Source organism: Haliotis rubra, unplaced genomic scaffold (assembly GCF_003918875.1).
Source record: "Haliotis rubra isolate DU_JTF1 unplaced genomic scaffold, ASM391887v1 Scf1806, whole genome shotgun sequence".
Taxonomy (NCBI): domain Eukaryota; kingdom Metazoa; phylum Mollusca; class Gastropoda; order Lepetellida; family Haliotidae; genus Haliotis; species Haliotis rubra.
Genome location: NW_025765788.1, coordinates 66155 through 86110, shown reverse-complemented (window position 1 = coordinate 86110; position 19956 = coordinate 66155). Strand labels below are relative to the sequence as shown.

The 19956-nt window shown below is 41.5% G+C and overlaps 1 protein-coding gene across 1 annotated transcript; it reads left to right on the top strand.

Moving 5' to 3' along the window:
* Window positions 1-203: 203 nt before the first annotated feature.
* LOC124273468 (flocculation protein FLO11-like) lies at window positions 204-14941 on the top strand (the record flags this gene model as incomplete). The annotated part of the gene is made up of 7 exons (XM_046708739.1): window positions 204-943; window positions 1075-1130; window positions 1351-1496; window positions 1825-1850; window positions 2209-2294; window positions 2714-3117; window positions 14924-14941. Coding segments are annotated over 7 exons (1476 nt in total), but the record flags the coding sequence as incomplete, so codon positions are not given.
* Between the last annotated feature and the right edge of the window lie 5015 nt (window positions 14942-19956).

Sequence of the window (19956 nt, the reverse complement as noted above, 5' to 3'; positions counted from 1 at the left end):
CTGCAACAACTACTACCCAATCGACGACTGCCACAACCCCTGCATCATCTTTACCATCTTCCACGCAGTCATCGTCAACAGTGACATCTCCGGCAATAACTACTACCCAAGCCACGACTGCCACAACCCCCGCAGCATCAGCTACTTCTACACAGTCATCATCATCAGTGACACCTCCGGCAACAAGTACTACCCAATCGACGACTGACACAACCCCTGCATCATCTTTACCATCTTCCACGCAGACATCATCAACAGTGACACCTCCGGCAACAACTACTACCCAATCGACAACTGCCACAACTTCCACATCATCATCTACTTCTACGCAGTCATCATCAACAGTGACACCTCCTGCAACAACTACTACCAAAGCCACGACTACCACAACCCCCGCATCATCAGCTACTTCTACGCAGTCATCATCAACAGTGACACCTCCGGCAACACCTACTACCCAATCGACGACTGCCACAACCACTGCATCATCTTTACCATCTTCCACGCAGTCATTGTCGACAGTGTCACCTCCTGCAACAACTACTACCCAATCGACGACTGCCACAACCGCCACATCATCAGTTACTTCTGCGCAGTCATCATCAACAGTGTCACCTCCAGCAACAACTACTACCCAAGCCACGAATACCACAACCCCCGTATCATCAGCTACTTCTACACAGTCATCATCAACAGTGACACCCCCGGCAACAACTACCACCCAATCGACAACTGCCACAAGTGCCACATCATCACCTACTTCTACGCAGTCATCATCAACAGTGTCACCTCCGGCAACAACTACTACCCAAGCTACGACTACCACAAGCCCCGCATCATCAGCTACTTCTACGCAGTCATCATCATCAGTGACACCTCCTTCAACAACTACTACCCAAGCCACGACTACCACAACCCCAACATCATCAGCCTCTTCTACGCAGTCATCATCATCCCTGACACCTCCGGCTACAACTACTACCCAATCGACGACTGCCACAACCGCCACATCATCAGCTACTTCTACGCTGTCATCGTCAACAGTGACACCTCCGGCAACAACTACTACACAAGCCACGACGGCCACAACCCCTGCATCATCAGTTGCTTCTACGCAGTCATCATCAACAGTGACACCTCCGGCAACAACTACTACCCAATCGACGACTGCCACAACAGCTGCATCATCAGTGTCTTCAACGCAGTCATCGTTATCAGTGACACCTCCTGGAACAACCACTGCCCAATCGACGACTGCTACAACCCCTACATCAACTTTACCGTCTTCTTTACCATCTTCCACGCAATCATCGTCAACAGTGACACCTCCGGCAACAACTACTACACAAGCCACGACTACCACAACCCCCGCATCATCAGCTACTTCTACGCAGTCATCATCAACAGTGACACCTCCTGCAACAACTACTACCCAATCGACGACTGCCACAACCCCTGCAGCGTCTTTACCATCTTCCACGCAATCATCGTCAACAGTGACACCTCCGGCAACAACTACAACCCAATCGACGACTGCCACAACTGCCGCATCATCAGCTACTTCTATGCTGTCATCGTCAATGGTGACACCTCCGGCAACAACTACTACGCAATCGACCACTGCCATGACCCCTGAATCATCCTTACCATCTTCAACACAATCATCATCAACAGTGACACCTCCGGCAACAACTACTACCCAATCGACGACTGCCACAACCCCTGCAGCGTCTTTACCATCTTCCACGCAATCATCGTCAACAGTGACACCTCCGGCAACAACTACAACCCAATCGACGACTACCACAACCCCCGCATCATCAGCTACTTCTACGCAGTCATCATCAACAGTGACACCTCCTGCAACAACTACTACCCAATCGACGACTGCCACAACCCCTGCAGCGTCTTTACCATCTTCCACGCAATCATCGTCAACAGTGACACCTCCGGCAACAACTACAACCCAATCGACGACTGCCACAACTGCCGCATCATCAGCTACTTCTATGCTGTCATCGACAATGGTGACACCTCCGGCAACAACTACTACGCAATCGACCACTGCCATGACCCCTGAATCATCCTTACCATCTTCAACACAATCATCATCAACAGTGACACCTCCGGCAACAACTACTACCCAATCGACGACTGCCACAACCCCTGCAGCGTCTTTACCATCTTCCACGCAATCATCGTCAACAGTGACACCTCCGGCAACAACTACAACCCAATCGACGACTACCACAACCCCCGCATCATCAGCTACTTCTACGCAGTCATCATCAACAGTGACACCTCCTGCAACAACTACTACCCAATCGACGACTGCCACAACCCTGCAGCGTCTTTTACCATCTTCCACGCAATCATCGTCAACAGTGACACCTCCGGCAACAACTACAACCCATCGACGACTGCCACAACTGCTGCGCATCATCAGCTACTTCTATGCTGTCATCGACAATGGTGACACCTCCGGCAACAACTACTACGCAATCGACCACTGCCATGACCCCTGAATCATCCTTACCATCTTCAACACAATCATCATCAACAGTGACACCTCCGGCAACAACTACTACCCAATCGACGACTGCCACAACCCCTGCAGCGTCTTTACCATCTTCCACGCAATCATCGTCAACAGTGACACCTCCGGCAACAACTACAACCCAATCGACGACTACCACAACTGCCGCATCATCAGCTACTTCTATGATGTCATCGTCAATGGTGACACCTCCGGCAACAACTACTACGCAATCGACCACTGCCATGACCCCTTCATCATCCTTACCATCTTCAACACAATCATCATCAACAGTGACACCTCCGGCAACAACTACTACCCAATCGACGACGGCCACAACAGCTGCATCATCAGTGTCTTCTACGCAGTCATCATCAACAGAAACACCTGCGGCAACAACTACTTCCCAATCGGCCACTGCCACAACCCCTGCATCACCAATGACTTCTACGCAGTCATCGTCAACACTGACACCTCCTGCAACAACCACTGCCCAATCGACGACTGCTACAACCGTTGCATCAACTTTACCGTCTTCTTTACCATCTTCCACGCAATCATCGTCAACAGTGACACCTCCGGCAACGACTACTACACAATCGACGACTGCCACAACTGCCGCTTCATCAGCTACTTCTACGCAGTCATCGTCAATGATGACACCTCCGGCAACAACTACTACGCAATCTACCACTGCCACAACCCCTGCATCATCTTTACCATCTTCCACACAGTCATCATCAACAGTGGCAACTCCGGCAACAACTACTACACAATCGACGACTGCCACAACCGCCACATCATCAGCTACTTCTACGCAGTCATCATCAACAGTGACACCTCCGGCTACAACTACTACTGAAACGACAACTGCCACATTCCCCCCATAATCAGCGTCTTCTACGCAGTCATCGTCAACAGTGACACCTCCTGCAACAACAACTGCCCGATCGACGACTGCTGCAACCACCTCTTCAACAGATACTTCTACGCAGTCATCGTCAACACTGACACCTCCTGCAACAACTACTACTCAATCGACGACTGCCACAACTGCCACATCACCTTTACCATCTTCCACGCAGGCAACGTCGTCTGTGACATCTCCGGCAACAACAAGTACCGTGCCATCTGTGACACCTTGCTTTTGCTAACCAGTGGCAGGAAACTGTCAATTTGTCTTAACAAATGAAGGAAAAACCATTGAAATACTTACTAGTAGCACAGTGATTTGAGTTTCTTTTGAATTATTCCCGCATTGTTTTGTCGAAAGTGATATGAACCGTTTGTCATGGTGTCAGTGTTTGGAACACTGAGACGCTTTACGTGTGTTTTACAGTTGGAATGACCACAATGACCACTGCTTTCATTCATTAAGACTTGTTGTAGGTAACGTTTTGCTTGAGGCACTTGTCCTTGTGTACGCATGTGTTTTGTCTGCTGAGAACTATGGGACTGATGCATGTTTAGAAAATGTGATAACTCCAACCTTGAGTCACCAACAGAGAGACAAATTGGAAAAAGAATTAGACATAAACGAAATATCATTGGCAATAAAAAGTATGAAAAATAACAAAAGCCCAGGTATAGATGGATTTCCCAATTGATTTCTTTAAATTCTTCTGGAAAGAACTAAAGGTCTCGATTTTCAGATTTATCAAAGATGTATCAAAACGAAATAAGATGTCTCTTACCATGAAGAGAGGAGTTATCACTTGTATACCTAAAGCTAATAAAATAGGAACTTATTGAAGAATTGGAGACCACTACTTTATTAAATGCTCTGTATAAATTAATAAGCGCATGTATCTCAAATCGGTTAAAAACTACCCTTGATTCCCTGATACATAACAACCAGACTGGATTCATACCCGGCAGAACATTAAGTGAAAACACAGGACTTTTATATGACATTATGTTTGAAACTAAGAAAAGAGACATGGCAGGTTTATTAATTTTGATCGATTTCGAAAAAGCATTTGACACAGTTTCTAAAGATTTGATCAATTCTGTCCTAATAAAATTTGGTTTTGGTCCAAAGATTATATGTTGGATTAACGTCTTAACATATGACACAACTTCATGTGTTATTCAGAATGGGCATCTCTCTGATTTCTTCCAAAATCAACGGGGTTGTAGGCAAGGGGATCCCATATCTCCATATCTATTTCTTTTTGTTGCTGAAATCCTAGGATGTATGATAAGGCAACATGAAACTATAAAGGGTATTGTAATTGATGATCAAGAATACAAATTAGGTGCAGATGATACTGAATTATTTTTTGATGGCTCAGATGAAAACTTGTATTCTGCTATAGACACACTTAATACATTTTACAACATGTCAGGACTAAAGATAAACATAGATAAGACTAAAGCAATCTGGATTGGCTCAAAAGCTGGTAGCAGGGATATACTATGTGAAGATTTGAATATACAATGGCAAAGAAAACAATTTGAAGTATTAGGAATTAAATTTACTCCGGATTTGAATGATTTATGGGTTATTAACACAAAGAAAAGACTAGAAGAAATTAATAGATTACTAGCAACTTGGAGAAAAAGACATTTGACGCTGATAGGGAAAATTACTGTTATTAAGACATTGGCTCTTTCAAAATTAGTTCATATTTTTAACACTTTACCTAACCCTCCAGATGATTTTCTCACCGCGCTTGAGAGAGTATTTTTTAAATTCATCTGGAATGACAAAAATGACAAAATCAAACGGAGCACTTTAAAAAAAGATTACAAAATGGGGGGGCTACGGATGATTGATATTAAAACCTTTGTTAACGCCATGAAATTATCTACACTCAAACTATACTTAAAAAACAAATCCGGATAACCCATGCAATTTTCCTTTTAAGGATATGCTAAAATATGGAGCAAATTTTCAGAATATAGTTGCAGTTGATAATCCTTTTTGGAAAGACGTATTAAAAGCATGGAAATTATATTGTATCAAAAATACCATAGATGCAGAGAACATTAACGAAATCTTAGCCCAACCTTTATGGTTGAATAACAATTTTAAAAACTCAAATCACATCATTAGTCACTGGGCTAAAAGTGGAATCTTGACGATCAAAGATCTTTGTGATGAACATGGGTTTATATCCTTTGATCAATTGAAGCTTAAATTTGATATAAAAGGTACTCACTTAGATCTTGGATATGTTATATATATTTTACCTGAACCTTGGAAAAAGACTTTAAAGGAATATAGATATATAAACATTAATGACCTCACAATAAATTCACTCCAAAAGGATTTCATATCCCCAAGAAAAGGTTCAAGATTATTTTATGATAAATTGTTATCTGAAAATGTTAAACCTCACATGTGCCAAAAATGGGAAACATTATTTGACTGTATTGATTTTGATTGGCATTTGATTTTTCATACTTGTAGAAAAAATTTAAGAGATGTGAAACTGTTAGATTTTCAATATAAATTTCTGCACGGAATTGTTTATACCAAAAAAGAACTTTTTAGAATGAATCTGGTGGACAATACAATATGTTCTTTGTGTAATGATTCTGTTGAAACTTTATGCCATGTATATTGGGAATGTGATGAAACCAAAACTTTCTGGAAGAAACTTGAACAGTGGATTACGAAACGTATCCAAACACTTAATTTGACAAAATCTTTGATTTGGTTTGGCTTTTTAGGTAAGAACCCATTATTGAACCACATAATCTTATCTGCTAAGAGATATATTTACACTTGCTCTTTGACAAAAACAATTCCAAAAGTTGATAATTACTTAAGGATATTGAAAGACATATTTACCACTGAATCATTCATTGCCAGAAGAAATAATAATGTTGAAAGCTTTTTAGTCAAATGGTTTCCTCTCATCCCTGAATTTAACCCTGAATGACTATTAAACAAAGAACATATCACTAACATTGATATTCAATGCACTTAGTGTACTATATCGCTATTGAGCCCACTAGCTTGTATGTGCACACATTCCTCTATATGCTTGTACTCATCATGTTTTTGTACTCATCACATTGGGAACAATAAAAAACACACTTTGAATCAATGATGCATCTTAAACATCGACACAGTTAGTATCGTATCAACTCATATCAACCTTCATGCAGCCTTATGTGAAATGAAGTTTGGGTCTGTTTCTCGGTCGTTTCCTAATTATCATATCTAAGTATGCGAGTACATTTGTTTTGCAAACCTCCGATATATGACCTTTCCAAGAAGATATAGTGTAATATTTATGTCGCTTCTGTTCACAAAACGGTCTTGTAAAGACTTATTTTTGATTTCCCATGACTGTGATTATAATAACATTAGCATTTAATGGATCTGCACACGGTTGACATTGCTAACAGGAGTGACTGCTGATTTCGTGATAAATTTAACACAACAACTCAGGTGGAACACATTCTCTAAACAAAAAGGTAGCTGTGAACAAACTCTGATTCAGTCCAGTAGATATGTGAGACAAATTTATAGAGGAAATATTTTGTCATTGTGTTAGACGACACAGAAGAGCAAAGACCATATCAGTCGCAAATGTGGAACCCCTTCTTCTGTGCAAGCACATACATATGCATGGTAAAATTCCGTATGCATTATAGGCAAGCAAAGATTAGAACATCTGCCTGTCTCTATCCCATGCCTTTATCGATACATAAGGTTTGTTTGCAAATTGCTAGATACCACCAGGTGTGTCATTCTAACCAAGTGTTTGATATCGCATCCTACATACAAAGTGTTTGAGATTCCGCCCTAGATCTCCGGGGCGTGACATCCTGTCAGAGTCTCATGGTTCAGTTAATAGCCACCAGGTTGATTGCTTGAACTCATTCATGCAAACTCCAGTAATTCATATTTAACATGACGATGGTAGGTCTTCATAAGCTGGCTAATACTTGGTTTGGTCTGAGGTGGGGTGAACCGTCACGCTATGTGAACTGATGCATCAAACATGCCCAAGTCATACAGGTTTTGACAGGATACTCATGTCACTGAAATGAAACCATTAAGAAACACGAAATACCGTGTTATCCTTATACGGGGTTTGTGCTTGACTGTCCCAGATCGAAGTGTTCGATACAAGTGTCACACCTAATATACCTCACAGAAGCACCTCCAATCAAGATTTCATCTTAAGCTGTTATAATCAAGTTGAACGTTGCAAATGTATAATCACATGTGCTCACAGTGTGTGACGGTTAAGTGTGATTATTTATCGGATTTCAAAGGTCCTTGTCTGTTACAATGAAGCTCCGACACTACTTTTTCTCTGAAAAACTCTGCCACAATTCCTTCGTTTGATTTCAATTCTTGTAGATCTTAAAATAGATCTACTTAAATCTTGTAGATAGAACCTTTTCCATGTCAACCCAATTGAAGATCGATGTCCACCTTAGTACCTGAATAAAATAATATCAGTTTGCAGCTCGAGGTTATGAAAACAAACACGTTGCTCAATGTGAAGAATGTTTCCGTATACTTCCATCCCAGTTGTTATCGGAAGTCTTCGGTTCGGCGGTTAAAAGCAACTACTGGGTCGTTGATACATCCTGAACTGTGTTTACTGCCCTTCGTCGGCAGGTTTTTTATAACATACATATATTTCATTTCAATATCGAATGTTCTCGTCACGATATGGCTGAATTATTGCCGATGTGACGTTAAATATTAACTCACTCACTCACTCACTCCTGAACTGTGTTTAGATTTATGGACGAATTTCATATCTACCCAAATAGAATTTTATAAGTCTTAAAGCCAATTATTTTAGCAAACACGTTGCTCAAAGTGGAACGGTCTTCCTCAACATAGTTTACAGCCTACATGAGACTAATGCCTTCATCACGAAATATATATGGCACTTGTATACATAGTACATATACTGAGTCAAACTGGAAACCTCACAATCATATATAAAATATCATATTAAAGAAAGGAGGTGATCAAATATTTGTTAAGGTCGACAGGATGAACTGGGAATAATGACAATGATCAATATCGGTTCCATGTGGTTTAAAAGGCGTACACAAAGTGTCAAGGGCTCATTCCAGCTTACCCAAAAATACTGGGGAGGAGGGGGGTGTGGTGTGTTAAAATAGATTAACAGTTACGGATTGTGCAGGGTGAATTTGCGGTGAAATATTGATGTTTTATTCATGTTATATGTGATATCATTTCATTTCTTGTATTTCAAAGTATTTCTTTTGTATTAACTTGTATCACTGGATAACTTGTATATATTTCATTAATAAATACAGATATACATTGAGTCAAAAGTTGTTGATATTTAATTACATTTGGTCCCGGATATTATTTCACAGGGAACAAAATAAAGGATTAAAGGGAATTATCACACCCCAGTGATTTCTTCTACTGAAACAATCCCGAGTTGGGTAAATGGGATGACCTTGGGTCAAGTCACAAGAAATTATATCTGTTGTTTGAAACGGTCAGTAGCATCAATGGCCGTGCTCTCACAACTGCAAAGTAACGTCCTCTCATGGACTGTCTGATGCATGCAAACACATTATTGGGGAGTCGGTGCTATAGTTCCTGTAAAGCAGCACCAAGATCCTGCAAATTATGGGATTGATTCCTGAGAGTGCGCAGACCTCTACCAAGAGCATCCCAGATGTGCTCGATCGGATTGAGATCAGGGGACCTTGACTGCCAGTCAAGAACCTTTATTCCTGCGTTCTGCAAGTATATCCTGGTCAGGTTGGCTCTATGGGGTCTGGCATTGTTATTTTGAAAGTGCAGACCTGGAAAATGTGCTGCCATGAAATAAGTTCGGGGGCTAGCACCTGGTCGCTGTAACCTGCAGCATTAAGGTTCCCACGGATAACCAGAAGTCGGGAACGAGCAATGCCACAGAAAGCACCCCAAACCATGACACTTCCGACCCCAAACTTCCTGCACACAACACTGAGCATTACGTCCACGGTGTCGCCTCCACACTTTCATCCTACTATCAACGAAATGAGGGTAAAGCTTGATTCATCACTAAGGACAACTCGATTCCAATCTTTCTGAGTCCATCGGAGGTGTCCGTCGGGCCCACAGCAAACGCTAAATGGCGTCGAAATGGTTCCGCGATATGGTCGTCGAACACGAAGGTGAGCAGCTCGAAGCCGCTTTGGAATGGTTTGTGCCGACAACCGACCCCTAAACAGCTCATTTCAGGTTCCTGTATCCGTCAACAAACGGTTACAGGGGTGACGTAACACTAATTGACGGTTCTCCGCCTGTAACGTCACACGTTGTCGACCTGGCATTGATGCCAGTTCGTTGCAGTGGAGACCTTGCAAAGTCACATTTGAGAGATGCGGCATAATCATTGGCTGTTCTGAATAGTCTTTTAAAATGTGTTTTTCCACTTTGTACAGTTGATGGGATCATGTGTGAGCGAATGCGCGTGCAATGATAAGATCACGTGACCATTGGCACGTGAAATACACTTTTTAAGACTACTGTGGGGGCCACGATGTTTGGATTGACTTCAATATCGGTGTTGAGCTTTTTCTTGAGTCGATACTTGGTGATTAATATTATGATACCCGAAAACTGTCCACTATACAATTCATATATTTGTTTGCCACATGAATTGTGAAGTTTATTTTGACCCAGTATACAAACAAATACTTGTATAGCGCCAATATACGTATACTGCTCATGGACGCTTCTGGCTCAAAGATGACATTGATATCAGATAGATAGATATCACAACTGCTTCAGTGGTGAGACAAGTCTTTAGATTTGATTTAAAAAGAGCTAAGTCTGATGGTGTTCTGGGGTGAGATGGAAGTTTATTCCAGAGATGAGGGCAAGCCGTCTCGAGTGACCTGTGACCATGTGTTTTTGTCCTAGTCACAGGAATTGTCAAAAGACACTGGTCATCCGATCGGAGGGAACGTGCAGGGGTATAACGGTGGAACAGATCTAGGAGGTACTGAGCTAGACCGTGCATAATTTTGAAAACAAGGAGCAGAGTTTTATATCCTATCCGGTACTGGACGGGAATCCAATGCAGTGACCGAAGAACGGGAGTGATGTGAGACGAATATCTAGTGTGTTTACGTTTGGTTGTAATCGAGACACAAGAGAACATGATTCTCTTCATAAAGAATGTTTCCACTTGAGCTGATCAGACCACCTTCAGTTAAGCCAGATGCTCAGAACTGTTCAGTGACATTCTGGATGCCAATTGTCAGTATGCTGGATGCCATGATAGGAAAATATTTATCTGGAACGCGGAGGCCAATTTTTCACTGACAAGTGTATATTTTTGTGTTATTGGAAAGAGTCACACTTATAAAACACAATTGACCTGAAGCTCAGAAGCACATATTTGTGCGTGAAGCATTGCTTTTTCCCTTTGTTTACAGTTCATTCATGTACATAACAATGGATTGATTTTCCGTCATAACCTGTGTCTAGTCGACGTAAGAATGAGATGAGGTGTTGTGTTCGTGGAGGTTTGCCGGGTCACCCCAATAAGGTCCCAAGTGCCATTCCGTCCAAACCCCACCGACCTATACAGCAAGGAGGAAATGTCGGTTACAAGGCAGCAGAAGTTCGCAAGAAATTAAACACCAAACTTGATGCATTGGATAATAACTCTATGTGTCTGTCGGCGTCAACGTCATCAAAAGCACCACCTTCAACAACATCATCAGCTTCAACGTCATTCACTATGTGTCATATCAAGCACTCAACTCGGATGAAAGAACCAGGATGCAGTCGTTTACCACGTATCCACATTTGTGACAAATGAGCGTCCGAAGTAATTGACATGATGGCATATCCTTGTCTGAATATATCCAATGTATTGTAAGTAACCAAAGAGCCTTTGCCACGAAGAGTGTTGATTTCAAGGCCATATAGTATTTTCTCCTCTGGTCACGACAAAGCTGTCCTTACAGGACTGCGAGGATCCATCCCAGCACGAATATTGACTGTGGATGAAGGTCAACACGTCTTCTTCTTTTCAACATCAAGACCCATACATGCAACTGGCCGGATGTTATCAGACAGTCACTTCAGGATTACCGTTACCTTGGCAACATCGGGTTTCCATTACCAAATAGCAATAGAGGTAGATGCCAAACACAAGGTGATATTTTTGCCACGGTTAATAAATTGCCCTGGCAAAAGGTTTAAGAGTCCCCTTTGAACCAGCAAAATAGAACACAGACAAGTCTAAAATATTCAATAATATATTGAACAAACAATGAGCAAACTACAATGAATGACAATACAGATTTCTAGTACAATGCAATTGAGTCAAAATTCTAAAATATTGGGTCACAAATATAAGATATTAAGACACTAGAGTCTTGACATTTACAGTGGGAGCAGATATTGGCATTCAGGTCTACATTAATCCAGTGATATGAAAAGTCCATCGCACAACGCAACAACCAGACTTCATATAGCTCTTACACAGTTCTCGAGCATTCTAGCAAAGCTGGGCTGTACCATTATCCACTCAGAACTAGGCGATTTTCTCGAACATACAAAACAAATTAAAGCCAGCCAAGGGAGGCAACTCTGAAAAAGGCGTACCGCTAAAAATACTATTGCCATTGAACCTGTATGATGCGAGATGTGACCCACAACCCACACTCAAAACTTTAAACATTATGACCTATAATAACTATCACTTAATCAATGATAATAAAAATTACAAAAAACACACTCTCATAAAAAATTGGGAATGTCGTAGCAGCTACGCCACATACAGAGGGCATTAACGTCCATGTCATTATCTTTGACTCAGCAAAGGACTTGCTGTGACGCTGAGATTGAGATTATGCAGGTCGGTCACGATGTGTCTGAATTGGTGCTCAGCAGCTATACCAATTATGGTGAATAAATTCATATCTTACATTTAACACCAATGAAAGAGTGACTAGGAAAGCTGCAAAGAGTGAGTCTTGACGTTTTACAGCGCTTCTAGCAATATTCCACCAATATCACGGCGGGGAACACATAGACGCTTCACGTGTTGTACCCTAAAACGATCTAGGATCTAGGATGTGCCTATTGCTAACAGGATGTGAAACAAAGCTTATATCGGGACATCGCTTTGGACAGACCTGATCATAGTAACCTCGAGCTCTCGAACAATGTACCATGGTTAGGATTCTATTCTCATTATGAAGTACATGTTTATCAGATTCGCGACATATTTGAGCGAATATGACGTCACCTTAACGACATCTGATCCATCACTAAGCAATACATCTGACATGTTTGGCGTTAATCACTATTAACACATTAGGGGACTTGATACCCAGGCGGCTTATAGCGAACTCACAGGTATAACGACCTCTTTGTTGGTACCTGTCACTTCATGGTCATCAGTGGTATGGCTGTATAACGGTACACTTAAATATATTCAAACTGTGTTGTCCATTAAATGCTGAAACCACGAAACAACATTCGTGTACTTTCATTACAACTGTCTTCAGTACTAAATATTGATAACCTATTACGATATCAAAGAGTTACGTTTTCTTTGAAACACAATAGTCTGTTTGTGAGCAGCGTGTCTACAACGGGGCAACATCCATGCAATGCCATGGGCCGGTTAGCGACGTTAAACTTCACATCAACAAGTCGCTTGCTCAATCTGCATCATAACCAAACTGCCACAGGAAGAACTAGTACACCTACAGTACAATGTTCTCTACCCCGTTATGGTCTCCCCCTAATTCACGGTGCATGTGAGACCACCTTAAGGTGACACTGGTACAATATGCTGCTTACATATACGTTCAGGTTGCAAGTGGACGCACCTGAAGATGGGAGTTTTGGAAACGATAGGTGTCCCAGCAAAGTGACCCCATCAGTCCGATCAGGGCTGGTCCAGGATTTGAGATGCGTGTGTTGGGTGGGGTGGGGGTGGGGGTGAGGGGTGCGGGCGGTGTGTTTGTCACTTCCTCTTGCATCCGCCCCCGCTGTGTGTTGTAATAGCATTGGATAGGGTGTCATCAGAACATCAATTTGTTGTTAGCAATTTGAATTGAGTACGTGTAAAACTATCCGACAGGCTGCTTTCAGTCTTCTGGTGACGCAGCTTTGTCCGCATCAGTGGAAACCTGGTCACATCCAGTATTACGTCTCTCTCGCTTCCCGTGCCCCCTGTTACCAGGTATGTGTTTTGTCAAATGAATCACTATCACTATCAAATAATCATGTGTTTCTTGTTCCATGTTCACCCAAATTAAACATGGGCCAAGCTTTTGCTTGATCTTGGAAAACTATCCCAAAGGCTGTTTTCGGTCTTCTGGTGAATTTAATACATCGCTGCAGCCTCGCCTGCATCAAAGGAAACGTGGCCAAACTGTGGAAGACACCAGTTCTTATAATCAGCTAGTTTGATGTCAAAAGTTTCATCTTATTCAAGTGCTTTTATGTTCTAGGAATTTAAAGTTGTTAGGACAGTAGTTTCTCAACTTCTCCTTACTATGCTTTTGGAACAGTCTATAAAGATACAAGGGGTTTCAGCTTAGTCCATGTTTAAGTCATTGTCTCCTTTTTGTTCTAGCTCAAGCCTTGTGTCCTTTGGACAGTTTAAACTGTGCACTTTTTCATCCGTCTTGCACTTGACACCACGTTGACTTACAGACTGGTGTGATCAATGACTACTTGAAACGGTCGATTACCATTGTTTCAAGAAGACTGACTGAGTTCGGTTTTACGCCGCTTTTAGCAATATTCCATCAACATCACTGCGGGGGACACCAGAAATGGGCTTCGCACATTGTACCCTTGTGGGGATTCGAACCCGGGTCTTCGGCGTGACGAGCCAACGCTTTAACCATTAGGCTACACCTACCGCCCCCGTTTCAAGAAGAGTCAGACACTGTAAGACATAGGTGGCAGTCCTAGGAGAATGAGCACCCGAGTGTCACCCACAGGGTACGGATAATTTTAATATTAACTATTACTCTCTGTATATATTGTAGATAATATATTATAACAGATATGTTCACTGATTGCAATTCGTATCATGGATACCATAAAGTGGTAAAAGATTATTGTATTGAACACATTCAATGTAATTTATAACAATTACCCTTGTTCATTGTATACCTCATGTATAGTACGTGTATATGAGTTATCGCCCTTGATAAATTATTTATGTAATCCAGACAATGATCTTATGCCTCATTGTCAAAGATATTTATATGTGAATGTGAATATGTAATTGTATGTGAAAGATGTATCATGTTTTTAGCATGTTATCTCACGTTATTGCTTTGTGTACTGCAGGATGTCGTTACCTCTCTTGCTACCTATGCAACTAAAAATTCACACCGTTAGCCTGTGTTTGGACGTCCTTTATAAGATTCTCACACTTTTTCCCTCAGGTACAGCTTGTGTTGTGACAAATATAGATCAAATACATCAGTATCAAGTAACCATGTCTTGTTCAGCCAAATCAAACATGGATGGATACTGTCTTTTCCTGGCAGTTGAATGATAATTTATATAAGTTTGAAAATGACTGTGTGAAATTGACAAAATATACCCATATGTTCTTCTTTGTGATTTTATTTGTTTTTAATGCATACAGTCGAAGCATTTAGTTGGAGCCGAGGGTGTTGGTGATAGTCTGGACGGCATCCTTGCCGGTGTCGACGATCTTCTGGAGGGGGGCCTGCATGTTTCCCATGGTCTGGGCTGAAGCAAGAATACAACTAAATTTAACCGAATCTAATATCAAGTGACCGATTTGAAGTCATTGCAAAAAGGAATATAAAAGGAAACTGTGCTCACGACTGGGTTTTATTGTTTTTAACAAGTAAAACTTTAAGATGAAATTTGATTCCATTTAGTGCATGAGTACTGTTTTGAAATTAAATAATTAAATGTGAAATGAATACAAATTGAATAAAAACGAAACCATGTTCCCGACTGGTTGTTTAAGAACGTGACATACTCTTTTGAAAATTATGGAGAACACAATTCCCAGTCAACTTACTCATGATGTCTCCAGCAGCAGCAGAGAGAGAGCCTTCAGGGCATTCTGTCCGTGTCCGAGAAGCTCAGTGGCGCTGTCCTTCAGGGCCTGGACATGTCCGGAGAGCTGGGTGCTCAGTTGGTCAAGGGTTGGCTTGACAGCTCCGAAGAGAGCGGTGGCGGTGGAGGAGAGTGTGGAGCCGAGGGTGGAGACGTGCTGACAAATGAAAACATTGTCATTATGCACAACACGTCCATTGTCCATTTCGTTGTCATGTGTACTGAACAATTTAAATCTTTATTGCAATGTTTAATGATACGTTTGCAGCATGACACATTTATAGCTTGCATGTCACGGCAAGTGTGCTGGTTATCATATGACCAGTATATTCTAAGGATTGTGATAGGAACAGTTATACTTCGTTTTGTAATGCTTGTTTCAATCATGACTGGAATATGTCCTTGAATATATGTTTCACTGTGTGATCCCAATGTTTCACTGTTTGATCTAATGTTTCACTGTGTGATCCAGTGTTTCACTGTGTGATCCAATGCAGTTCCTACCTGCTTGACAGCATCAACAACTGGCTTGAAGAGGGAGGCAAACTGCTGTCCAACAGAGGAAAGGGTGTCGGTCAGGGCAGATCTCTTGTTGCCAAGTTTGCTGATAAGACCCTCGGCAGCCTTAATGAGGAACTGTCCTGGGTTCTTAATGAGGGTCTCCAAAAGGGAATTCTGGAAAAGGTCGTGAAGATCTGGAAGAAAGAAGGAGAACCATCTTAAAGAAAAGAAAAAAATATTATTAAGAACATCACGATGAATATACACGTTCAATATATGAGCAATGAAGGTCAATGTATGTCATGGAGCCTGTGACAGAAGAAGTTCTGAACTGATACATATCCACCAGTTGGGATTTTTCGTAACGTCTACTACTTACGACGTCAATCTCATTATCGCGCCTGTGAATATACCTGGTCTGACTAACTTCGTCACAAGGTATGGAAGCTATGAACAAAGATGTCCTGGTCGTGTATATTTGTATTGAACTAAGGTCAAATATTTTGTAATTTACAAGGACATAACAAAGTACGTATAAAGTAAAGTTTAGATTCAACTTTGGAATAATGAATATCTATGTGGATCTTCTTAGCAGTGAAATGGAACATGCATTAGCATAACGACACAATCAAATGAATCAACTTACTTCGTCAGGGGGAAGGAAACCTGAACAAAGATGTTATGATCTGATCTGATTTGTTGTATTATTTCGGGACGTAATAATGTAGAGTTACGTGTACGTACTGACGACGTTCTTGATCTCAGACAGGATCTTGTCGAGGGGCTCCTTGAGGAAGTCCATGCTGGAGATTCTCTGGGCGATGTTGGTGAGGGAGGTCATGGCGGAGTGGTACAGGGACCCGAGGGTCTCGGACAGCTTGGCGACGACAGACTTGCCCTCAGTGACGAACTTGCTGACTCCAGTCAAGAGGCTGAACGAATTATATATAATATTAATACGGTATATCGTATCGTTATTTACAGAAATATGTAGACTTGTTCTGGCTTTACTATGGCAGTCCGTAAATAACAGGACGTACATCAGTTAATCTGCTGATTTAGGACAGGAGGACAAGGAGTCATCCAAGTCATCTAGACTGACAATCCTTTCCGCTTGGTCGTCTCGCACAGATTGCATGGGACGCATGTTCGTATTCTAGCGTGGAGGGTGATTTAAGTGAGAGAGAGTTTAGTTTTACGCAGCTTTTAGCAATATTCCAGCAATATCACGGCTGGTGACACCGGAAATGGGCTTTGCTTAACATTAATCCGGCATTGAGTTGACGACGGTACTGAGCCACGTTGCAAACCCTGAATTCTCATATCCTTCTGAAATACATCGATATTAACATAAGTAAAACATACTCGGTGTCTCTGGTGGCGGGGGCACCAACGTGGGACAGGGACCCTAGAAGACCTGAAAACAAAGAAGTGATACAGTTTACAAGATTGTAGAATTTACATTAAAACGAAGGCTTCAAGTTTAAGCAGACAGGAAGTGTGCTCAAAAATATTATTTATGGCATTGTGTTTTCATGTATCATTGATCTAGGTTTGTCTGGTGTGTGATTATTAGATGTTGTCTATAAGACACTTTTATGAAACTGGAAAACGACTGGGATTTATCCTCCACACAGGTCCAATGTGCAAAGCTTCTATCGGATGTGCCCTCTAGTCCTTCATGATAACGCCCGACTTTCGTTTATACATTTGGCTTGAAACACTCTTCATCCAGTCATTAAACCAACTTATTTAAGTGACTGTGTTTAATGTACACATACTTTGAGCTCCAGTGGCCAACAGTTGGGTTCCTGCAGTCTTCAGATTGTCGACGAGGGTGTTAGCGACTGTCTTCAGGGGGGTCTTCAGGTCGTTGAACAGGCTGGTGAAGACGTTACCGACGCTGCTTGCAACACCTTTGATGGTGTCAACAAAGCCAGCAGCGTTGGCTCCAGACAGCAGACAGGCAATGGCGACGAAGACGAGGACCTTCATGTTTATTCTAGTTCACGACAGGAAAGTGTAGAACATATGATTTATGCCGTCTTGTAAACACATTTGCACGTCAATGATCTGTTATTGGGATGTGTAAGAATTGCAAGAATGTATGAATTCGCCCAGGTGTTACCAAGTTATTGCCTACAGCTGTTTTCAATTCGGTGATTTCGGACATAGAGTTTTTGTGAATCATAATACAATTCTATTTGGGTTTGCGATTTGTCACCCAAAGCAACTACGTTCTAATTATCCATCCAAAAATGGAAAGAACCATTTTACACTGGTTCCTTGTGTCAATACAAAGGATAAGGGGATTCTTCAGATATACAGAGGCAAAAACAACATGTCCATTCTGATAGGAACTTTCTACAACAGAGACTCATGAAGAACAGTGAACGTTCAAGAGATGCTTACCTGATTCGAACGCGTTCGGAATGGCTCTGCATGGACAAACGAATTTCTTTTATAAGGGAAAACTGGTGGGAAGAGTGGCACCTTTCATGATCCTTACCCTTATCTTTGACCTTTAATCGTGGCCAGCTGTAGGGTGCCGTTACATGTCCATCGCGCCTCTTGTTATCTCACATTTTTCATGACGTGACAGCTTGTTTGTCCAGAAATATTCCAGTTATATGTATGTCCCGGTCTGTAAATAATTGAAACCAGACAATCCAGTGACTGACAGTATGACCATCAATCTGAACAGCTGGGGTACGATGACTCCATCAACCAGGTGAGCGAGCCTGACAACATGTTCCCGTCGGTCGATTTTACGAGAAGTACTGATTGTTGAAGATTAATTCCGCAGATAGTATGTGAGAGGGCTTCTTATGCTGGCTTTGATGTGAATATCCTATACATTCGCGGAATAAATACATGTCTGGTGTGATAAATTTTACTACACGAATATTGTTTTTTTGTACCAAGTCTCTCATTATTCATGACAAGTCTGAATCGGACGTGACCAAGTACGGAGTGAGTGAGTTTAGTTTTCAACGCACTCAGCAATATTCCAGTTATATGGCGGGACCAAGTACGGAACATAATGGAGCATACTTTACAAAGGTTGCAATGGCGTCATCCACTTGAGCTCATCTAACTCCTTCATATTGCAATATGTCATTAAGACACTCTTTTGAAACACAAGATTATTCCATTGAAATCTGTTATGATATTTGCATCACCAGGATTTCAACAAACTAAACATCCACAGCAACGTGTATTGATTCTTACTGAGGCGTGTAAGCACGACTCATAAGATAAATGCCTAATAAATTATTTACACTGCTCATAGACGACACATGTCTCATCTCAAGATTGATGTATATTTACACGGCCCCCTCTATCTCATAAGATAAATGTATATTTACACTGCTCCCTCTGTCTCATACGATAAATGTATATTTACACGGCTCCCTCTGTCTCATAAGATAAATGTATATTTACACTGCTCCCTCTGTCTCATAAGATAAATGTATATTTACACTGCTCCCTCTGTCTCATAAGATAAATGTATATTTACACTGCTCCCTCTGTCTCATAAGATAAATGTATATTTACACGGCTCCCTCTATCTCATAAGATAAATGTATATTTACACGGCCCCCTCTATCTCATAAGATAAATGTATATTTACACGGCCCCCTCTATCTCATAAGATAAATGTATATTTACACTGCTCCCCCTGTCTCATAAGATAGATGTATATTTACACGGCTCCCTCTATCTCATAAGATAAATGTATATTTACACTGCTCCCTCTGTCTCATAAGATAAATGTATATTTACACGGCTCCCTCTATCTCATAAGATAAATGTATATTTACACTGCTCCCTCTGTCTCATAAGATAAATGTATATTTACACTGCTCCCTCTGTCTCA